General features: G+C 39.9%; 3 protein-coding genes, 1 long non-coding RNA gene and 1 other non-coding gene across 9 annotated transcripts; 2 read left to right on the top strand and 3 right to left on the bottom strand.

Moving 5' to 3' along the window:
• Window positions 1,888-1,961, bottom strand: TRNAV-AAC. Its single transcript has one exon. It is a non-coding gene; the product is annotated as a tRNA-Val (tRNA).
• On the top strand, window positions 5,707-9,167 carry LOC109724831 (F-box/kelch-repeat protein At5g60570). 5 transcript variants are annotated; one of them, XM_020253764.1, is made up of 2 exons: window positions 5,707-6,274; window positions 7,473-9,167. In XM_020253764.1, exon 2 carries the CDS (start codon window positions 7,530-7,532, stop codon window positions 8,835-8,837), a length of 1,308 nt encoding a protein of 435 aa, XP_020109353.1. In that variant the 5' UTR covers window positions 5,707-6,274; window positions 7,473-7,529; the 3' UTR covers window positions 8,838-9,167. The 5 variants fall into 5 exon arrangements, with proteins under 5 accessions (XP_020109353.1, XP_020109351.1, XP_020109352.1 ...); XM_020253762.1 differs by having other exon boundaries at window positions 5,707-6,247; window positions 7,470-9,167; XM_020253763.1 differs by having other exon boundaries at window positions 5,707-6,247.
• LOC109724830 (probable alpha-glucosidase Os06g0675700) lies at window positions 9,196-13,342 on the bottom strand. The gene is made up of 4 exons (XM_020253759.1): window positions 12,047-13,342; window positions 11,654-11,884; window positions 10,928-11,568; window positions 9,196-10,837 (listed from the first exon to the last, which is right to left on the bottom strand). Exons 1-4 carry the CDS (start codon window positions 12,840-12,842, stop codon window positions 9,968-9,970), a joined length of 2,538 nt encoding a protein of 845 aa, XP_020109348.1. The 5' UTR covers window positions 12,843-13,342; the 3' UTR covers window positions 9,196-9,967.
• Window positions 11,251-12,008, top strand: LOC109724832. The gene is made up of 2 exons (XR_002220093.1): window positions 11,251-11,488; window positions 11,729-12,008. It is a non-coding gene; the product is annotated as an uncharacterized LOC109724832 (long non-coding RNA).
• LOC109724910 (probable alpha-glucosidase Os06g0675700) lies at window positions 14,889-18,330 on the bottom strand. The gene is made up of 5 exons (XM_020253898.1): window positions 18,048-18,330; window positions 17,154-17,863; window positions 16,766-16,996; window positions 16,037-16,677; window positions 14,889-15,926 (listed from the first exon to the last, which is right to left on the bottom strand). The coding sequence occupies exons 1-5, from the start codon at window positions 18,320-18,322 to the stop codon at window positions 15,057-15,059; spliced, it is 2,727 nt and encodes a 908-aa protein (XP_020109487.1). The 5' UTR covers window positions 18,323-18,330; the 3' UTR covers window positions 14,889-15,056.

The following is a 20,203-nucleotide window of genomic DNA, read 5'->3' on the forward strand; positions in this document are numbered from 1 at the left end:
TCATCAAATACTGAGTGTGGTGCATGGTCGCAAAGTTGCGGGTAATAATTATCTCCTCCATCACTTCCATGTGATGTTGTGATGAAGGAGGTGGAGGTGCTTTTATCATTTGACTCACTCCAATCTTAAGGGGGACAACATCAGCTTTTTGTCATTGGGGCATGGGATCCTAATCTCTTTAGTACTCATGTTATTATCTCTAAAATCAATTAAAATAAGCTTTGCAGTGCTCCTTTTTTATCATTTATGGAGCTTTTTTGGTCTCTCTCTCTCTCTTGAGAGTAAAAAAAAAAAAAAAGAATTTTCTTTTGTGGGCTTTTTGGAATGGCAGAAAAAGGCAAAAAAAGAAAAAGCAGCCACCAATTAAAAGCCATGTGATGGTTTGAGATCTTAACCCATAATTCCCATCTACATGATTGTTAATGAACATGCTTTGTGCTTTTTTATTATTCATTTTATATTGTTGCTTTATTTGTACTATCATACCATTATAAAAAACCTTACAAATCCTTTTGTAGATCATTAATTTGGCCTTTCCTGTCTCTCTCTCTCTCTCTCTTTTGATGCTTTAATTTGATCTACCAAGTTTCCTTGGAAGGTAATATGCATCATATATAGATAAAAATACACTTTAAAGTAGATACATTGTAGTTTACCAGGATTTTGAGTATTTTAGCCTATAAACACCCCAAAAAAAAACCGATTAAAAGGGGAAAAAAAAGATAATGTCTTAGAAAAGGCCCTATTTCTGTTCCGAAAATGGATTCCTATAGCTAGTACATAGTAACTTACCATACAATCAAATAATGGAGCAATTAAAGGAGCTAGGAACCTCATAGATGGTTATTAAAACAAGTTAAGCTATAAGCTATAGATCAAGTACCCACTAGGGCAAATGTGTTGTTGGCTCAAACCTAAGACCATAAAAGGCCCATGGAAATCTAAGACAAGGAGCCAAGCATAAGAGATGGAAATAGTTTCACTTTGGCATTTCATGTACTTATTACTCAATCATGAAAAAGAATTTACTTAGACACTTCATTTGACATAATTACATTTCGTAAGTTGTGGGGCAAGTTACCGAATCACCTTACCACGGTGGTTTGATATGATCGTAGATTAATTCTACAGTAACTCTACTGTAGAGTGCAGTGCTATTAAATGAAATGATTCTGAACAGTGCTTTTAAGACAATCTCAATGTCAAAATCCCTCTAATAGCTTCTCTCGATAGCTTAAAGAAGAAGCTCGGGCTTTCAGAATATTTGGAATTATTGAACATTTTTATTGAATTTCTCCACAATTGAACGCAGAAGTAAAAGTCGGGCCGAAACAAGCTAATAGGCTTAAGCCCAGTAGAAGCCCATAAAAGCACATCTCCCACTTCTTGTTGAGCCAAAATTCTCCGCATGCTTATTCCCCTAAACAAAATTTTATTACAGATTACAACACACAACTATGAACTCAAAATCTCAGTGACGAATCCAATCATTTTAAAACAATTTTTTGCATCAAACGATCTAATTACTTTAAAACAAGGGCTTTTTCTGCATTTAACCCCCTCAGAATTTTTTTTCTACAAATACCCCCGCAAAATTTATATTTGCAAAATTGACACTATTCCTGCCACACGAGTGTCGGTGTAGGTTAAGTTGAACACGATGAACCATTCACCATGTTCAAACACGAATTATGTAATATTTAGGATTTAAGATTGAGAAAGGACACGGTGACTGGTGAAAGATTCACCGTGTCCAAACACGGTAAAACTTTTGTTTTTTTTTTTTTTTTTTTTTTTTTTTTTTTTGCATCAAAAGGTCTAATTCCGATAATCTCCACAAGTTAAAATATAATTACAACAACATGGCAAAAAAATAAATTTGAAAAATGGCGTCGCCCGGGTTCGAACCGGAGACCTTCAGTGTGTTAGACTGACGTGATAACCAACTACACCACGACACCAATTGATGATTAAATGTTCAAAGTCTATCTAATGAGAAATTTAATCTACCTGCTTTCATATTTTAAAGAATCCGAAGATTTCAAAAAAAGGTTTTTTTTTTTTTTTTTTTTTTTTTTTTTTTTTTTTTTTTTCTCTTATGCTGACGATAGTCACGAAAATGTCGAATTAATTTTTTGCAATTTTAGTTATTCTACTTTATGACAAACCACTGATGTCTGAATGATAAGTTATATAAGAGTGGAGTCTAAAAAGATCGTAAATTCGAGTCCTAGGCATTGTTAGCCTTTAATAATTAGTGAAATCTGTAGATCTATTAGTTCAATAATATTTAAGATTAACAAAAAATTAACAAGTTTATCAACGAAGCCAACTCAAATTAAGTATTCAAGAAGAGTTCATGATGCATCTTCAACTAAATAAAAGGGATCACTACACAATTTCACCTTAAACAGGGGATTAGCTTGAGAAAACTTATGATACGATATTGTATTTCTAGCTAATTGCTTCCTCTAAACACACATGTCAACTCCTCAATCAATTACACAGGTGGCATGCACTAAACACACACACACACACAAAAAAAAAAAAAAAAAAAAAAAAAAAAATTGAGATGATAGAAGGGCACATTGTAGAGCTTGTCATGGCTAATAGAATAAGAGAAATGTAAATGATAAATTAATAGTACAATATTATCCTTCATGTCTTCTTATCTAAAATGCATAAATTATTGGCTCACAAAATCCACATTATGAGAAAGGCAACTTGAGCAAGTACACAAGATTAAGAACAATATATATAGTACAACAACACGAGGAAAAGGAATCGTAAGGCATCGAAATATCAAGACTCTGTATGATCATCAAATTTTAATATTAGATTGAATATGATAAGAGGAGCATTTAGCAACTCGGCAGCAGAGAGCGTCGCTAATCTTATTCCCTTATATGGTATTATATATGCAATTAGGCAGTGGGTGTCAATTGGGGATCATGTTTATTGGTTTCAAAATAATTAAGGGGTACATGGAGGAAAAATAAGAACAAAAACTCAAAAAAAAGGGATTTGTGGGGCCAAATGGGGCCAATAAATAATTAAGGTCACTGAAGACACCCACATGGTTGAACATGGAACCTCATCAACCCTCCTCTCCACCTACAATTAAGGGTCACTGAACGGTCTCAGTAGTTTGATTGATTGATCCAACCCCCCCACCCCCCCCCCACACCCAANAATAATAAATTCCCCACTTCCACAGTGACCTTTTATTAGGTGTTAGTCACTTTGCTATTCTCTTTTATTTTTCTGAAGAGTAATAATATGCCATCTGATAACTAAGGTACCGTTTGGTTCGGATATAAGTAAGAATCAATTATTACAAGAATAGGTACAACTATGGGGATAAAAAAAATAATGTTTGGATAAAAATTGGATTGTTTTCCGGGATAAAAATAATTTTAGATAGTTTTATATAGAAAATGGAGGTGTTGGTAGGGATAACCGAGAATTACTATTTTCGGATAAAAAATTAACGTTTGAGTATAAAGGGGGGATAAGGGCCTATTCTTATTCCTATTCCCTAATCAAACGCTGCCTTAAAAGTACGAAGCAAAAATATTTTGAATTCAGGACATAAGATACTAACTATCAAACTTTAATATTTATAGGCTAAATTACATAAAACTTTCCTGTCAAAATTTAATTTTTTATTTTTTTTCTGTTATTTAAAACCTACACTTTGCTCCCTTGTAAAATGAAAAATATTCACAGGAAGGTACGGTGTGAACTGTGACGATAAAATAATAATTTTGCCCCTCATCATGTTCATAGAAGAGAAAGTTGAGGGTATTTTTAGCATAAAAAATATATAATAATATTTTATAAACGAAACCCTAATAGATTACTATCGGTAGGGGGCGAAGTGAATATTTTTCATTTTACAAGCGGGCAAAATATAGGTTTTTAAATGACAGGGGGAAAGTGAAAAATCGAATTTTGACAGAAAGATTTTATGTAATTGAACCATATTATATTTATATAAACTTCATAATTAATAATATCTATTCTTAGTATATAGGTCTCTTTTGTAATTTGGCTTCTCGGTGAATTATATGGTCCAAAATATCATAATTTTGAGTGCTTTTACACTATATGGATAGTTAGTAAATATTTCACTATAAGGCATGTTTGTTTCGCTTCTGTTTCTATTTTAATAGCAGTAATTTTTACGTAAGCATTTGCTAAAAAAGAAGAAATTTGAACATTAATAACAACTAAAAAATAAAAATAAAACTTTAGATCTCTAAGGTAAGTTACAAATTTGGTCATTGTGATTTTGTTATAGAAAGAAACTATAAGGCTATTTAATATAGTATTTTTGTCGATAACACCCCTCTAAATAAAATAACCCCCACAATAAATTAATGATACATCCTCAATAAAGTGTTGTACCTAATGGTATTCGAGGGGTATTATTAAGAGAAACATAGTACACATATATGAAATTTACCCTATTATTATTTACAGTATATAAAATAGTTGTAATTAAGTCACCTCATCATCAAACGAACGGCTCAGATCAGTCCACGTTACCTTACCTTCTCAACGCTTCCCTTAACGGCAACAAAACGCCGTTAAATCCCCACAGTGGTGTGATGACGTCATCGCAGGCCAACTACTCAGAGTGCACTTCATTAACTCCCCCTTTTATTATTATTTATTATTATTATTATTACTATAAATAGCAAAAAGTAACGGAACGTCAGTGGCACCGCCGTAATAATCTCAAACACCAGGACCGTTTACTGTCCCGCATTTTCTGTTTCGGGTGAAGAAACAGTCGCACTCCTTTTACTGCTTCGGTGAAATTCAAAGCGGTTAAATTGTACGGAAACCCCTTAACTATAGATTATTTTGAAAGAAACCCCTAAAACTTGCTTGTTTTAAAAAAAAAAAATTTAAAGCATTCTAATTATAAAAAGTTATTAATTTTTTATTATTTTTTAATGAAAAAATATTATTAAATTTATTGTAAAACAAATACGAGGGTAATTTTAGTTATTAAATAAATATTTAAATATTAACCCCTGAAAAGACGCTATATGCTTATCGACACAGCGACAACCTGGAAAAGAATGGGTGATAAAGTCACCCGCGCTTTCAGTCACTGTACGCTTTAAAAAATATATATATTTAGGGAGTGGAATTCTTGCGTGCACTAGGTGTATATATACGACTCATGCACCGCACTAATTATTTAATACTTATCAACTTAAAATCTAAATTTTAATCAATGAGTAATGCTGTTCTTTCTCACTATTTATCTATTTTAAAGTTTATGAAATATATTAAATGAATTGAAATTTGATTTTAAATCCGCCCTAGTTATTTTCTTTCAAGGGCTATGGCGCATCGGGTGCGCCGGGTGCACGCAATGAGGTAGACTAATAACTAGAGTTGGGTATAAAATGAGAAAAGTGGGGGTGTCATTATCACACAGCATTGAACTACAAATTGTTCATACAATTTTGCCCAAATAAAAAATAAAAAAATAAAAAAATAAAACCCTCACATTGATGAGAGGTGGGAGAAAGAGACAAGTCGTATAAAAAGATTTTAAAAAAATAAAAAATAAATAAATAAAAGAAAAAAAAGAAACCGATGATGGAAACGGTTCACATCATTTTCTCCGTTTTTTTAATAAATATAAATATAAATATAAATATAAATATAAATATTATTCCTCTCCCTCTCCCTCTCCCTCTTCTCCATTATCCCCTTTTTTTTTTAATTTGTCCATTTATTTTCTCGCCCTTATCCAACAATGGCGATTTTCCCCACCTGAGTCCCCTCCCCCCTCGCTGGATCCCCGCGGCGACCCTTTCGCGGCGATCTCCGGCGACCTCGGAAGCTGGATCTCCGGCGGCGGCTGCGGCGATCGCCGATCGGGCGGCGGAGATCGCGCCTATGAGCTCCGATCGCTCCGATCTCTGATCGGAGCAAGGTGAGGTCCTCGATTCGTTGTTTATTCGATCGACTTGGAGTGGATTCGATGCTCGTGTGCTTCGGTTTGGTTGGATTGGTGCGGAGAGTGGCGTGTGGTTTGGCTGGAAATGGCGGAGATTGTGCGATAGATGCGGTGGTTGGGGTAAATGTGGATTTATTGATGGTTTATACGTTGGATGCGATAAGGTGTTGGATCCTGTGACCTCTTTGCTAGAATGGCGAGGTTTTGGTTAATGATCTATGTAGAGATTATAATCAGTGAGCTTGAATGCTTGGGATTATGGTAATATTTACTAGACCTACACTAAAGGTTAGATTAAGTGCGATGATGTAGTTAACTTGAAGTAGCAAATCTGAGATCCATCATGAGCTTAATAGAAGTAGAGAGTTTTATCTGATCTAGCTATGGTTTCCTATACTAATTTTGATAGGTCCTTTATATTTGTGCCGGATTTGCTAAAAGAAGGAACAATTTGGGTGATACAGAACAGGAAATACCCAGAATGTGTTACTTTATCAACTAATAATGATCAAATGGACATTATTATTATAATTATAATATGCATTATTTGGCTAGTTTGGGTTGTAGTTTGGCTAGGTTGGCATTGAGAGAAAAAAGTTTTTTGCTGCTTTATTGGCTTACTACATGCAGCAGAAAAAGTTGGAACAATTAATGAATTTCTATAGCAAGTGTTTAAGTGCATGCAAAAACTATATGCATTTCACCCCTTGGCATTACAATGAATAGCTGGATCTCTCTTCGTATGGTTTATTGGTGAACATACTCATTTCCCCCCCTTTTTCAGATTTCTATCTAAAACTGAACATGCAAAATGGTGATTTTGTTAATGTGTTATAGTGACTACCAGGAGGAATTTTCTTATATGAATTGTTAAAGAGCTTTTTTTCCTCAAAAATTTCACTATTTTTTTTTTTCAGTTCCTATGTAAAACAGGGGATTGAAATAATTGATGAATTTAGTTTCATGTATTTGAGCTAGAATGTCCAGTGTCAAGGTTGTTTTCTTTTCCTAAGAAACAATAATGGAAGAATGATTGTGCACGTATTAGGATTGCTTATCGGAGAAATACATATGCCTTGTATGTTTTTATTGGTGTGTAGTTGGCTCGAACCTTTTTACATCGCTATAGATTCAGACTTATGGCATGAAAGTTTAACAGTAAGAATAGCTTCTACTGAACTGCATTTTCCACATTATATATGTGGTATCTTCTAAGCACATCTGGTTCCATTTCTCATTGAGTCATTTCTTCATTGTAGTTTATCACTTCTACATGTGATGACTACTTTCATCATTTTTACGTTTTTTCTAATTTGATTGCCTCTTAGCATATGTTTTCCCTTCCTATTGAGTAGAACAGTTGAAATCAATTTACTTGTTACCTCTTTTTTAAAATAAATCATCTAGAAATATCTCACAAACTACAAAAATGTCTTTTATGTTTCAGCATCTTGTCATTTTCTAACTCCATTTCACTTTCCAGCAGTTCATAAAGCAGTCACAAATCTTTGTTGATTTTGAGCTGTTTGGTTGAGAAGCCAGCATGAAAGAGCTTCAACTCAAGTCTCAGAGCATGGCAGGAGCTCCTGCTTCTGTTCTTCTACAAATTGTTAGATCCTCTGGGCAAGATCAAAGTTCATTACATTACATATTGGCTATCTTACTAGTGGCTCAAAATGGCTACCTGTTGAAAGAAATCAGAGAGTTCACATTCAGAAACAAGCTATATTCTGACCAAACTGAACTGAAGAAGAAGAAACCTCTTTTTAGATCTCAGCTAGGAAGCGATCACAATGATCAAAGTTCGAATGACTGTTTCCTCCCAGGCCTCCACGATGATATTGCCCTGGACTGTCTTGCTCTAACTAGCAGATCAGACTACCCTTCACTCGCTTTTCTTAATAAAAGGTTCAATAACTTGATAAGATCTGGTTACCTGTACCAATTACGGAGAAAGCTCGGTATTATTGAACATTGGGTTTATTTAGCATGTACCTTAATGCCATGGGAAGCATTCGACCCTTTCCGTCTTAGATGGATGAGGCTACCAAGAATGCCATGTGATGACTGCTTCTCCTGTGCTGATAAAGAATCTCTTGCTGTAGGGACCCAACTTCTCGTGTTTGGTCGAGAATTAACCGGATTTGCTATTTGGAAGTATAGCTTGGTAAGCCGTGATTGGTCCAGGTGTCCGCCCATGAACTTACCTCGTTGCCTTTTTGGGTCTGGAAGCTCTGGCGAAATTGCCATTGTTGCTGGTGGCAGCGATATGAACGGCCGTGTCTTAAAATGCGTCGACTTATATAATTCAGAGTTGGGCGTCTGGGAAAGTTTACCTGATATGAATATTCCAAGGAGATCGTGCTCTGGATTTTTCATGGATGGGAAATTTTACGTTATTGGGGGCTTGTCGAGCCATACTGATTCTTTAACTTGTGGGGAGGTGTATGACCTCAAAACCCGAACATGGAGGATAATTAAAGATATGTATCCCGGCGGTATTAGGGCGAGTCAATCTCCCCCTCTCATTGCGGTCGTGAATAACCAGCTGTATGCTGCGGATCAGTCCATGAATGTGGTTAAGAAGTACGATAAAGTGAATAACTCTTGGAGTGTGGTGAGAAGATTGCCTGTTCGGGCCGACTCGTCGAATGGCTGGGGCCTCGCTTTCAAGGCATGTGGCAACAAGCTATTGGTTGTTGGCGGGCATAGAGGGCCCTGCGGTGAGGTCATCGTACTGCATTCTTGGTGTCCTGGTAATGAGCAGGGTGGCGATGGAAATTGGGATGTTCTTTCTGTCAGGGAACGGGCCGGTGCTTTCGTATACAATTGTGCAGTAATGGGTTGCTGAGAACATTCCCAGTTATTAAGCATACTCGGGGAAGAGAATTGCTTCATTTTATCGGTAAAGTTGGTTCTGGTTTAATTGCATAATTTTTTTTCCGTTTCCAGGTACTTAACATTGTTGAATTGTATTTAAAAATGACGCGGTTGTGCCCTCTCTCTCAGAGTCCTTAGCAATTCGAAGAGGACATTGAGTTGCATAATGTTTACTTTTTTAAACTTCAAAACTAGTTATCGTTTCGACAAACTCGACTGATAATGTAGCATGAGGTATGGCCCCAGCTTTTTCATTCTATGTTTCTTAAGGCTTCTGTTTTCTCTTTTTTGGCCATCGGCACTTCTTGATCTCTAATGTCATTGATTGTTCAGTCTTCTTCTGTTCCTTTGGAAATTTCTATTCCATTGCTGCATATTAATTATTCGAAACGTACTTCTTCGACATTATCCGATTTGTCTTTGAACTGGTATTCCTACTACGTTTTATGCCGTCAATGAACTTAAAATTTCTCCTGTGTCTGTCTCAGTGAAAAAGAACAAGATTAGAGTAATATTAATATTGCAATTCATATTCTAGTGCTATGTGCTTCATTTGGTCCACCACTTCATGTAAAACCACTTCATGTAAAGCGTTCCTTGAAACCACTGGAGAATTATTGACACGTTTTAGAATATTCTTTATGCTCTCCTAATAAAGTTAAAAAGGGATTATTGCTTATATACCCCTAAAAAACTGTGTGCTCTTTGGTTTGTGCAATAGCATCTTTGGAGCACTAGGTGTGGTTGAGCTTTGGCATTGTTACTTTCTCATGTTTTTTATTTTTATTTTAACAGAATGTGCCGAGTGAACAGGTGCATTTAAATTAGTTTCACTTCTTTATAAGCAGATTCTATGGGTGATCACTGGTGCTTTTATTATGTCAAAAAACCCATTTCTGCTCCCCAACATAGTAAAAACACTAATTTTTTTTTTTATAGTTTTTGTTTGTTAAATGCCTATTTCGGTGAAAAGTTATTTTAGAAGTCAGACCAAATATTACCATTATGATAGAAACTTCATCCAAATTTATTCCAAATGTCTCTTTCAAATAGAAATTCCTTTTCTTCTTATGCTCATCATCTCTCTAGTGATCTCAAACACTAGTTACAGATCTTAATTTTCAACTCAAATTCCTCCCCAAGTAACTGTGACAACCCCTCAATTTGTGCAACCCCAGATCTCCCACTTTTATCTTGCTCAACTGCCTTCACTTCCACCCCGTTCATAGATATGCTACCCTTCCTAAGTGATCTCTCAAACTCAAACCCTAAAAGGACTACCTTTTCTATCACTAGCTTATGCTCCAAAGCATATTTTCCATTCACCACCTCAGATTTTAGTTTCAAATACTTGGTTTCTATTTCACTTTTGAACCTCACAAAGCTCCAATCACCCCCTTCTCCCCCCATCTCCACCACCTCCCCATCATCCGCATAAACCTCCCCCGTCGCCGCCCCGTTCTCGTCGACCACCACCAAAAGCTCGTACCCGCTCTTCCGCACCAATTCCGTCGTCATCTCCGGCTTCTGCATCGGCAAAATATTCCCACCACGAACATGAACATTCATCGTATCTTCTGGCGCGTCGAGGTTCACGTACTTCCCGGCATTGGCGTCCACCACTTGCGAGTAGTTGAATAGATTGAACCATCTCCCTGCAGGGAAATGCGCGTTTACGGTGACGTTCCCTGGCTCGAGAACCGGGGATACCATCACGCCTCGTCCGATCAGAAACTGCGTGCTGATATCGTATGTGTCGGTGTCTTCTGGGAATGAAAAGAAGAGAGGACGGACGATCGGCGAGCCCCTGATGTGCGCCTCGTACATTAGGGTGTAGAAATATGGGAGAAGGCGATACCGGAGGCCGAGGGTCTTTCTCGCAGCCCGGGCAACCGAGTCCCAAATATACAGCTCATGCCGGATCGAGCTCTTGTCGTAGTGGTTCCTCGCGAAAGGATAGAATGCACCTAGCTTCGCAGCGAAAAGAGTATCTTTAGACTTTGTTAAAATCAAAACTATACGATGATGTTTGAATTGACGCCGAACTTAGATTTTGCATACCTGAATCCACCGCCGGCAGAGCTCCTCGGTAGTGTTACCGCGGAACCCACAGATGTCCGCTCCGACCATCGGTACCCCGAACAGTCCAAAATTCAGTATGCTGGGGATCGAGTACGCGATATCGTCCCACGTCGCCGCATTATCCCCAGTCCAGTGTGCCGCGTACTTCCCAGACCCAATGAACGTCGACCGTGACAGCACGAACGGTCGCTTCCCAGTGTCATTCATCAGCGCATCGTGCGTCGCCCTCGACTCCAGCCAACCATACAGGTTATGTGCATCGTACTCGCTTACATTCCCGAAGTGGATCGCCGAGGCCGGAACTGTTCTATCGTAGATGGGCCTATTTATGCCGGAGTTGTTAATCCGGTAGGGTGGCTCGTCAAGAGCGTTGAGGGGCGAGGGGTCAGCAAAATTGGAAATCTCGTTCATGTCGATCCATAAGCCATCGACGGGGATAATTTGTCGGAATATCGCGATCTCTCGGGCCCAGAACACAGCTGCAGCTGGGTTCAGGAAATCCGGGAAATAGACCGGCCCTGGCCACACGTTTCCCACGAAGTAACTTCCGTTCCTCTTCAGGAAAATTCCATCTCTCATTCCCCTCTTGAATGTGCCATATGTGTTGTTAACACTAATCCCTGCAACAATTTTGCAAGTTTTTGTTGTTCATTAATTGTGTGAATTTTTCGCCAACATTTTGATGTTTCTGTAGTAGTGTTTCACCTGGTTCTACTATGACCACATATTTTTGCCCATTGTGGTGAAGGTGTTTGATGAATTGCTTCATCTCCGGTGCAGGGAAGTTCACGGGGTCGAGGGTGAAGTCCTTGAACCCATCCATGTAGTCGATATCGGTCCACATTACTTCGAGAGGGATCTTGGCTTTGGCATAGCCCGCGACGACGTCTTTGAGGTCTGATACATCCTTGAACTTGTAATGGCACTGGTGAAATCCTAGAGCATAGAAAAATTTTCTAGTTTTGTTCCTTGATATATAGTACCAGAAATTTTAGCAACTTTGTTTGGTAGACATTTGATTTTTTGCTTTTCCAATAAAGAAGCTGTTTCAGAAACCTTACCAGATGAGTACATAGAAAAAGATTTTTAGTTACTTACCGAAGGACCAGTACGGCATTGGGGCGGGTCGACCGACGAACTCGGTGTACTGATCGATCACAGATAGCGGCGATGACCCCGCGAAAAAGTAGAAGTCGAGGATTCCCCCGATCACTTTGTAAGTGATGTACGACCCACCGTAAACTATGTCCATGCCGTTGCTATTGAGGAGGAGCACGCCGTGCGTAGTCCCCGCCGGGCCTGCAGCTCCGGGCTGCGACGATCTCACATCAATGTAGAAAGGGTGAGACCCGTAGAGATTCAGATTGGGGTTCAACGCCAATATGTCGGAATTCCACAAGGTCAGTGTGTCATTTGGTTTTAGCCTAAATGACTTCTTTGTGTGCTCTCCGAAACCATACAAAGATGCTCGATCGGCGGGTAGAGCCGAGGAGATCTCCAAGTACCGGTCCTTGAACACGAGTGTGGGCATCGAATCGAATAGGATATCGCCCGTGGAGCGGCGCGTGACGGTGAACCTGAAGGGAGAGGTGGTGAGGAGTGTGAAGACGAGGTCGGCGCCCGCGAGACCGAGGACTAGTTGGTTTTCGGGTCCTTGGGACTTGTTTGAGTCTATGTGAGCTCTTTGATCTTCCGGCATTTCGCGGTCCGACGGTGGAGGTTCGCGGGGGATGATGTGCTGTGGAACTTCCCATCTTTGGTGATCAGAATCGGTTATTCGAACTCGCAGACGATCTTTGGTTTCGAAGCTGCAGAAAAAAGGAGGGAAAAAAAGGAACTTGAAAGAATTCAATATCAGTTTTATAAAACGTTGGTTTCTGTTGGAACCAATCATCTTTCTAGTTAGAACATTTCACTAAAACCAATCCCTAATTACAAGGAAAACTAATCTTAAGGATCACAAATGAACTTGCCTAGCAAAGAGCTTAAGGTTCGGTATGTCTGGTCCGTAAACCGACGATTTGCAGATCAACCGGAGCTCCGCGGTGAGTGACTTACCCGAAGGGTTGACGGAGATCGATCGGAGGAGCTTGTAGCCGTATCCGGTTATTTGTTTCTTTTTCGAGTCGGATTGAATTGATGAACAACAGGAGGTGGAGAAAGAGTAGAAGAGGAAGATGATGATGAGGAGATGAGATGAGGATCTCAAAATTCCCATCACTATGTGTAGTATTTTAGGCAAGGAAATACCTAATGGTGCTACCACAAGCTTACACTACTAGTAATATATACTACGTGCTCACACAGTCACAACCCACAGCAACTTTTTGTACAAATAAACTTCGCTAGAAATGTGAAATAATTAGCATTCGAATTTAGAATCTCGAGTACTGATCATCAGGTTTTACCTAATTGTGCTAGATTTGATCGGTGCGCCCACCTTGATCCATAATCAAGTATTTAAGTGTCGTAATACGAGATCGTGCCGAAAGCTTGCCAGTGCGGTACGATGCGTGTCAAGTCGTACCGATGTATGCTGATCACAAAATAAACATATATGCCGACACATACTGGCATAAAATATTTATTTTCTTTGAACCTTAATAAGAAAATTACTTACTAATTAAAAAAAATAGAGGGCTTTGAGTTATGCCATCGGTACGGGAGTTATATCATGTCGATATTTTGTTGGCACGATACGATACAGTGTATACGCTCCTTCTTGTAATAAAAAATTTATAGACAGTGGATGTAGAAAAAATCTTCTCTGCAACAGATATATAAAATATGAAAGAAATATTTTATTTGTACAGAAAAAGGCCTCTTCGTGGGCTAGTGCCGAACCCATCAAGCGAATTATGAGATTCCCGCGCGCTTTGGTTAAACAAAAAAAAAGGAAAGAAAAGGAGAAATTAATTATTGAGGAGATTACGGGAAAGTGAAACGTGGATTCCGGCCCAGCCCCGTCGAGAAGAGACACGTCGCACCAGTGATTGGATATTGGTTTCCATGCTTTGTGCGAGAACTCCTTTTTGGAGATTGGATAATTAAGATGGACATGGATGGATGGGTGGGGTGGGTCTGCACGGCACGGATTCGGTAGCACCCGTGTCGGCCGGGCCCATCCTAGAATTTTAGGCCGGGCTGGGCCTCTCGTCCTGGGCCTGACGGTTCGGCACGGCCCGACCGAAAACGACTGGGCTGAGGAGAGACCCGCGACCCGGCCCCCTGGGGAGAAGCGCTCTCCGGGAGCTCTCCTCCCAAGGTCTGCAAGCTTTGATCCCATGGACAGTTTGGCCCTGCCCGGCAGGGCCGGCGCCTTCTGGGCCAAAGGGCCGGAGGCTTGGTAGATCTTGTTGGCTTAACGGGGGCGATCATCTTGCCTTATGGCGGAAGGCCAAGTTAGACCAAGTCACGTTTGAAATTGTATAAGGCTGGGTTGCACCGAGTCATATTTGAAGTGACGTGAGGCTGGTTGGCCAAGTCACAATTGAAATCCGTAACGCTGTAGTATCTGTACACTTTAAGAGAATTGGTTGTATATTTCTACAAACACGAGTTTTGAGGATTAATGATTGGCGTCAACGATTCGGCTTGGCACATTTTGGAATATTCGATATGCTCTCCCAATAAAGTTAAAATAGTGTGCTCTTAGGTTTATGTAATAGCATCTTTGGAGCACTAGGTGTGGTTGAACTTTGGCATTATTACCCTCTCTTGTATTTTCTTTTTATTTTAACAGAATATGCCGAGTGAATACATATTATCCCAACAACAGGTGCATTTAAATTAGTTTCACTTTTTTCTAAGCAGGGTTGATGGACAAACACTAGTTATTTTTACTATGTCGAAAAGCTCATTTCAGTTCCTCAACATATTTTATTTATTTAATGTCTGTTTAGTTGAAAAGTAATTGAAAAATTATTTCAGAAATCAGACGAAAAACGCCGTAAATTGGCGGCTTCTACAAATGTTACCAACATGGTAATTAAAAACTTGAACCAAATTTATTCCAAATGTCTTTTTTAAATAGAAATTCCTAACCTTCTTGTGCTCATCATCATCATCATCATCATCATCATCATCATCTTCCTAGTGATCTCAAACACTAGTTAGAGATCTTAATTTCCAACTCAAATTCCTCCCCAAGTAACTGTGACAACCCCTCAATTTGTGCAATCCCAAATCTCCCAATTTTACCATGCTCAACTCTCTTCATTTCCACCCCATTCATATATATGCTACCCATTCCAAGTGATCTCTCCAACTCAAATCCTAAAAGCACCACCTTTTCTATCACTAGCTTATGCTCCAATGCATATTTTCCATTTACAACCTCAGATTTTAGTTTCAAATACTTGTTTTCTATTTCACTTTTGAACCTCACAAAGCTCCAATCACCCCCTTCTCCCCCCATCTCCACCACCTCCCCATCATCCACGAAAACCTCCCCCGTCGCCGCCCCGTTCTCGTCGACCACCACCAAAAGCTCGTACCCGCTCTTCCGCGCCAATTCTGTCGTCATCTCCGGCTTCTGCATTGGCAAAATATTCCCGCCACGAACATGAACATTTATCGTATCTTCCGGCGCGTCGAGGTTCACGTACTTCCCGGCATTGGCATCCACCTTTTGCGAGTAGTTGAATAGATTGAACCATCTCCCCGCAGGGAAATACGCGTTTACGGTGACGTTCCCCGGCTCGACTACTGGAGACACCATCACGCCTGGTCCGATCAGAAACTGCGTGCTGATACCGTATGTCTCGGTGTCTTCCGGGAATGAGAAGAAGAGAGGACGGGCGATCGGCGAGCCCCTGACGTGCGCCTCGTGCATTAGGGTGTAGAAATACGGGAGAAGGCGGTACCGGAGGCCGAGGGCCTTTCTCGCAGCCTGCGCGACCGAGTCCCAGATATACAGCTCTTGTCGGATCGTGTGAATTGCGGAGTGGTCCCTCGCGAAAGGATAGAATGCACCTAGCTTCGCAGCGAAAAGAGTTTGAATCAGCGAAAAGAGTTTCTTTAGGCTTTGTTAAAACCAAAAACTATAAGATGATGTTTGAATTGACGCCGAACTTAGATTTTGTGTACCTGAATCCACCGCCGGCAGAGCTCCTCGGTAGTGTCACCGCCGAACCCACAGATGTCCGCGCCGACCATCGGCACCCCAAACAATCCAAAATTCAGTATGCTGGGGATCGAGTACGCGAGATCGTCCCACGTCGCCGCATTATCCCCGGTCCAGTGCGCCGTGTACTTCCCCGACCCGACGAACGTCGACCGCGACAGCACGAACGGTCGCTTCCCAGTGTCATACATCAGCGCATCGTGCGTCGCCCTCGACTCCAGCCAACCATACAGGTTATGTGCATTGTACTCGCTCACATTCCCGAAGTGGATCGCGGAAGCGGGAACTGTTTTATTGTTGATGGGCCTACGCACGCCGGAGTTGTTAATCCGGTAGGGTGGGTCGTCGAGAGCGTTGAGGGGCGAGGGGTCGATAAAATTGGAAATCTCGTTCATGTCGATCCACAAGCCGTCGACGGGGATAGTTTGTCGGAATATCGCGATCTCTCGGGCCCAGAACACAGCTGCAGCAGGGTTCAGGAAATCCGGGAAATAGACCAGCCCGGGCCACACCTTTCCCAGGTAGTAAGTTCCATTCCTCTTGAGGAAAATTCCATCTCTCATTCCCCTCTTGAATGTATCATATGTGTTGTTAACATTAATCCCTGTAACAATTTTGCAAGTTTTTGTTGTTCATTATAAATGTTGTGAATTTTTTGCCAACATTTTGATGCTTCTGAAGTAATGTTTCACCTGGGTCAAGTATGAGCACATATTTTTGCCCATTTTGGTGAAGGTGTTCGACGAATTGCTTCATCTCTGCTGCAGGAAAGTTCACAGGGTCGAGAGTGAAGTCCTTGAACGCGTCCATGTAGTCGATATCGGTCCACATTACTTCGAGGGGGATCTTGGCTTTGGCATAGCCTGCGACGACGCTTTTGAGGTCCAATAAATTCTTGTACCCGTATCGGCACTGGTGGAACCCTAGAGCATAGGAAAATTTTGTAGTTATATTCCTTCAGAGTACCAGAAATTTTAATAACTTTGTTAGACATTTGCTTTTTTTTACTTTTCAAATAGAAAAGTTGCTTCAAAAGCGTTACCAGATAAGTATAAGGAAAAAGATTTTCAGTTTACTTACCAAAGGACCAATACGGCATTGGGACTGGTCGACCGATGAGCTTGGTGTACTGATCAATCACAGATAACGGCGATGGCCCCGCGAAGAAGTAGAAGTCGAGGATTCCCCCAATCACTTTGTAAGTGATGTACGACCCGCCGTAAACTATGTCCATGCCATTGCTATTGAGGAGGAGCACGCCGTGCGTAGTTCCCCCCGGGCCCGAAGCTCCGGGCTGCGACGATCTCACATCAATGTAGAAAGGGTGAGATCCGTAGAGATTCAGGTCTAGATTCGCCGCCGCTATGTCGGAATTCCACAAGGTCAGTGTGTCATTTGGTTTTAGCCTAAATGACTTCTTTGTGTGCTCTCCGAAACCATACAAAGATGCTCGATCAGCAGGTAGAGCCGAGGAGATCTCCAAGTACCGGTCCTTGAACACGAGCGTGGGCATCGAATCGAATAGGATATCGCCCGTGGAGCGGCGCATGACGGTGAACCTGAAGGGGGGGGTGGTGTGGAGTGTGAAGACGAGGTCGGAGCCCGCAAGACCGAGGACTAGTTGCTTTTCGGGTCCTCGGGTCTTGTTTGAGTCTACTTGAACTCGTTGATCTTCCGGCATTGAGCGGTGAGACGGTGGAGGTTCGCGGGGGATGATGTGCTGCGGAACTTCCCATCTTTGGTGATCGGAATCGGTTATTCGAACTCGTAGACGATCTTTGGTTTCGAAGCTGCAGAAAAAAGGAGGGAGGGAAAAGCAAAAGAAATTGATGGAATTCAATATCAGTGTTATAAAAAGAAACAAAACATGATTGGTTTCTATTGGAACCAATCATCTTTCTAATTAGAACATTTCATTAAAACCAATCCCTAATTACAAGGAAAACTAATCTTAAGGATCACAAGTGAACTCGCCTAGCGAAGAGATTAAGGTTCGGTATGTCGGGCCCGTAGACCGACGATTCGCGGATCAACCGGAGCTCCGCGGTGAGCGACTTCCCCGAAGGGTCGACGGAGATCGATCGGAGATCGTAGCCGTATCCAGCGATTTGATTCGTTTTTGAGTCGGATTGAATTGCCGAAAAAGAGTAGAAGAAGAAGATGAGGAGGAGGATAAGAAGATTAGGCAAGGATCTTAAAGTCCCCATCACTAGGTGCAGCATTTGACCAGGAAAGGAAATAATTAACATAGCTACCACAAGCTCAACCTACTAGTAATATATACTAATCCACCTCAAATTTTTTCCCTTTTTTTTTTTAAAAAAAAATATAGCCAATTATCTATTTTATTTTTTTTAAAAAAAATTAATTTAGTTTTAAATATGAAAAATAATTTTTTTTTTGCTTATATTATAGGTAAAAAAGAAAAAATGTTTTCGTGGACCAGAGCCCAATCGATCAACCGAGTCATGCGAGTCCCGCGCACTGGGTAAAAGGAAAAAGGAGAAAGTAATAATTGAGAAGTGGATGGAAAAGTGACACGTGGACTCCGCACGGCCCCACTCGAGTGAGACACGTGGTGCGCGCGGATTGGATATTCGTTGGTGGGAGATGCGTTTATGGGGATTGGATGGATGGATGGATGGATGGATTGGTGGATGCGTGGGGCGTGAGGGAGTGGAATAGGGACCAAAAAAAGAATAAAAAAAAGAGATGGGGTGGTTTTGCGTTTCCTCCACGTTTTGAGCATCGGACAATGAAAAGGGCGCAAAAAAGGGTCCACCACCTTATCATTTGAGGACAAAAGAAGATTACATCCAAAAAGATTATTGGGGAAAGTGTAAAAATAAAATAAAATAAAAAAAAACTTCAAATACCGCCAATGTGGTTTCATACTTTCTCACTTTAGTACTATGTCGTTTAAAATATATCACTTTCATACTCTCTAGTTTTATTTTTCTCTTTTTGTTATCTATTTTCACTACTTTTTTCGTTAAATTAATGATAAAGTTAAAACTAAAGGGTATTAAAATAAATATTCGACAAACTATAGATGAGGTATCTGAAATTTTTTTATATATGATTTAACGAAACGTTAACGAAGGAGTTGACGAAAAGGAAAAAAAATAAACCACAAGATACGAAATTGATACACTTCAAATCATATAATACTAAAGTAAGAAAGTGTGAAATCATAGAGATGATACTTGAAATTTATTTAATAAAATATTTTTTAAAAAAAGAGGGAAAAAAAATTCATAGATATGAAAAGAATGTTGCTCAAAATATTCATATATTTAACATTTTTTTTACAATTTTTTAAAATAATAAATTGCTATAGGAAAAAAATTTTAACATCAAACTGTGGTGCTGATCATTATTTCTAAAAGTTGTGGTGGTGAGGGAAACATCAATTTCAAGTGGAAAAGTGCTTTTAAACAGAAATTTTATTTTTATTCTTTTTCATGAAAAATAGCTTTCTTTTGGGGTGTGTGTTGCTTTTGTCTACATCACTCCCTTTCAATTTGAGGGGAAAAGGAATCGTTGACTTTGGTGTCTTCTCTAGAAGGTGATCAAGGCTATCACTGTTGGATACAGTTCACCACACAAAAATTGAATGATACAGTTCACCGCACAAAAAATTGAATGTAGACTAATTAATAAAAAACAACTAACAATTATTTTTTTATATATAATATCAACGTTAAATTTGAAATCATCCTTAGCATAAATGACAAAATATTTGATGGCTGATATTCTAGGTCATCGTATTTTTTCAGCTAAGATAATTTTTGTAGTCTGTAATAAGTTTTAAATGTTACAAAAATATAAGAAGCTGTTTTTCTACTACCTTGCTTGAAGATTGAGATTCTGAATATCATCTCCGTAGACCGACGAACTCTGAACGATACTGAGCTCGGCAACGAGCCATCGCCCCGACGAGTCGGCCTTTGCCGACCCGATTTCGTATCCACGGCCGACGAGCAATTCCTCTTTTAAGAGAATAAGAACAAGAGAAAAGGAAAGAAAAGGAAATAGAAAAGAATAATAAGAGGAATGATTGGGTTATCATGATTAAACTCAAACTCAATCCAATCTTTTATTATTCATTGGATGGTAAGGAAAAATCT

This window comes from Ananas comosus, linkage group 19 (genome assembly GCF_001540865.1).
Source record: "Ananas comosus cultivar F153 linkage group 19, ASM154086v1, whole genome shotgun sequence".
Taxonomy (NCBI): domain Eukaryota; kingdom Viridiplantae; phylum Streptophyta; class Magnoliopsida; order Poales; family Bromeliaceae; genus Ananas; species Ananas comosus.

Coding starts and splice junctions, on each gene's coding strand:
- LOC109724830 (XM_020253759.1), bottom strand. CDS start 12,842: ATGATTGGTTCCAACAGAAACCAACGTTTTATAAAACTGATATTGAAT. Junction 11,885..12,046: donor AATGCCGTACTGGTCCTTCG/GTAAGTAACTAA, acceptor TCTATGCTCTAG/GATTTCACCAGTGCCATTAC. Junction 11,569..11,653: donor TGTGGTCATAGTAGAACCAG/GTGAAACACTAC, acceptor AAATTGTTGCAG/GGATTAGTGTTAACAACACA.
- LOC109724910 (XM_020253898.1), bottom strand. CDS start 18,322: ATGTTAATTATTTCCTTTCCTGGTCAAATGCTGCACCTAGTGATGGGG. Junction 16,997..17,153: donor AATGCCGTATTGGTCCTTTG/GTAAGTAAACTG, acceptor CCTATGCTCTAG/GGTTCCACCAGTGCCGATAC. Junction 16,678..16,765: donor TGTGCTCATACTTGACCCAG/GTGAAACATTAC, acceptor AAATTGTTACAG/GGATTAATGTTAACAACACA.
- LOC109724831 (XM_020253764.1), top strand. CDS start 7,530: ATGAAAGAGCTTCAACTCAAGTCTCAGAGCATGGCAGGAGCTCCTGCT.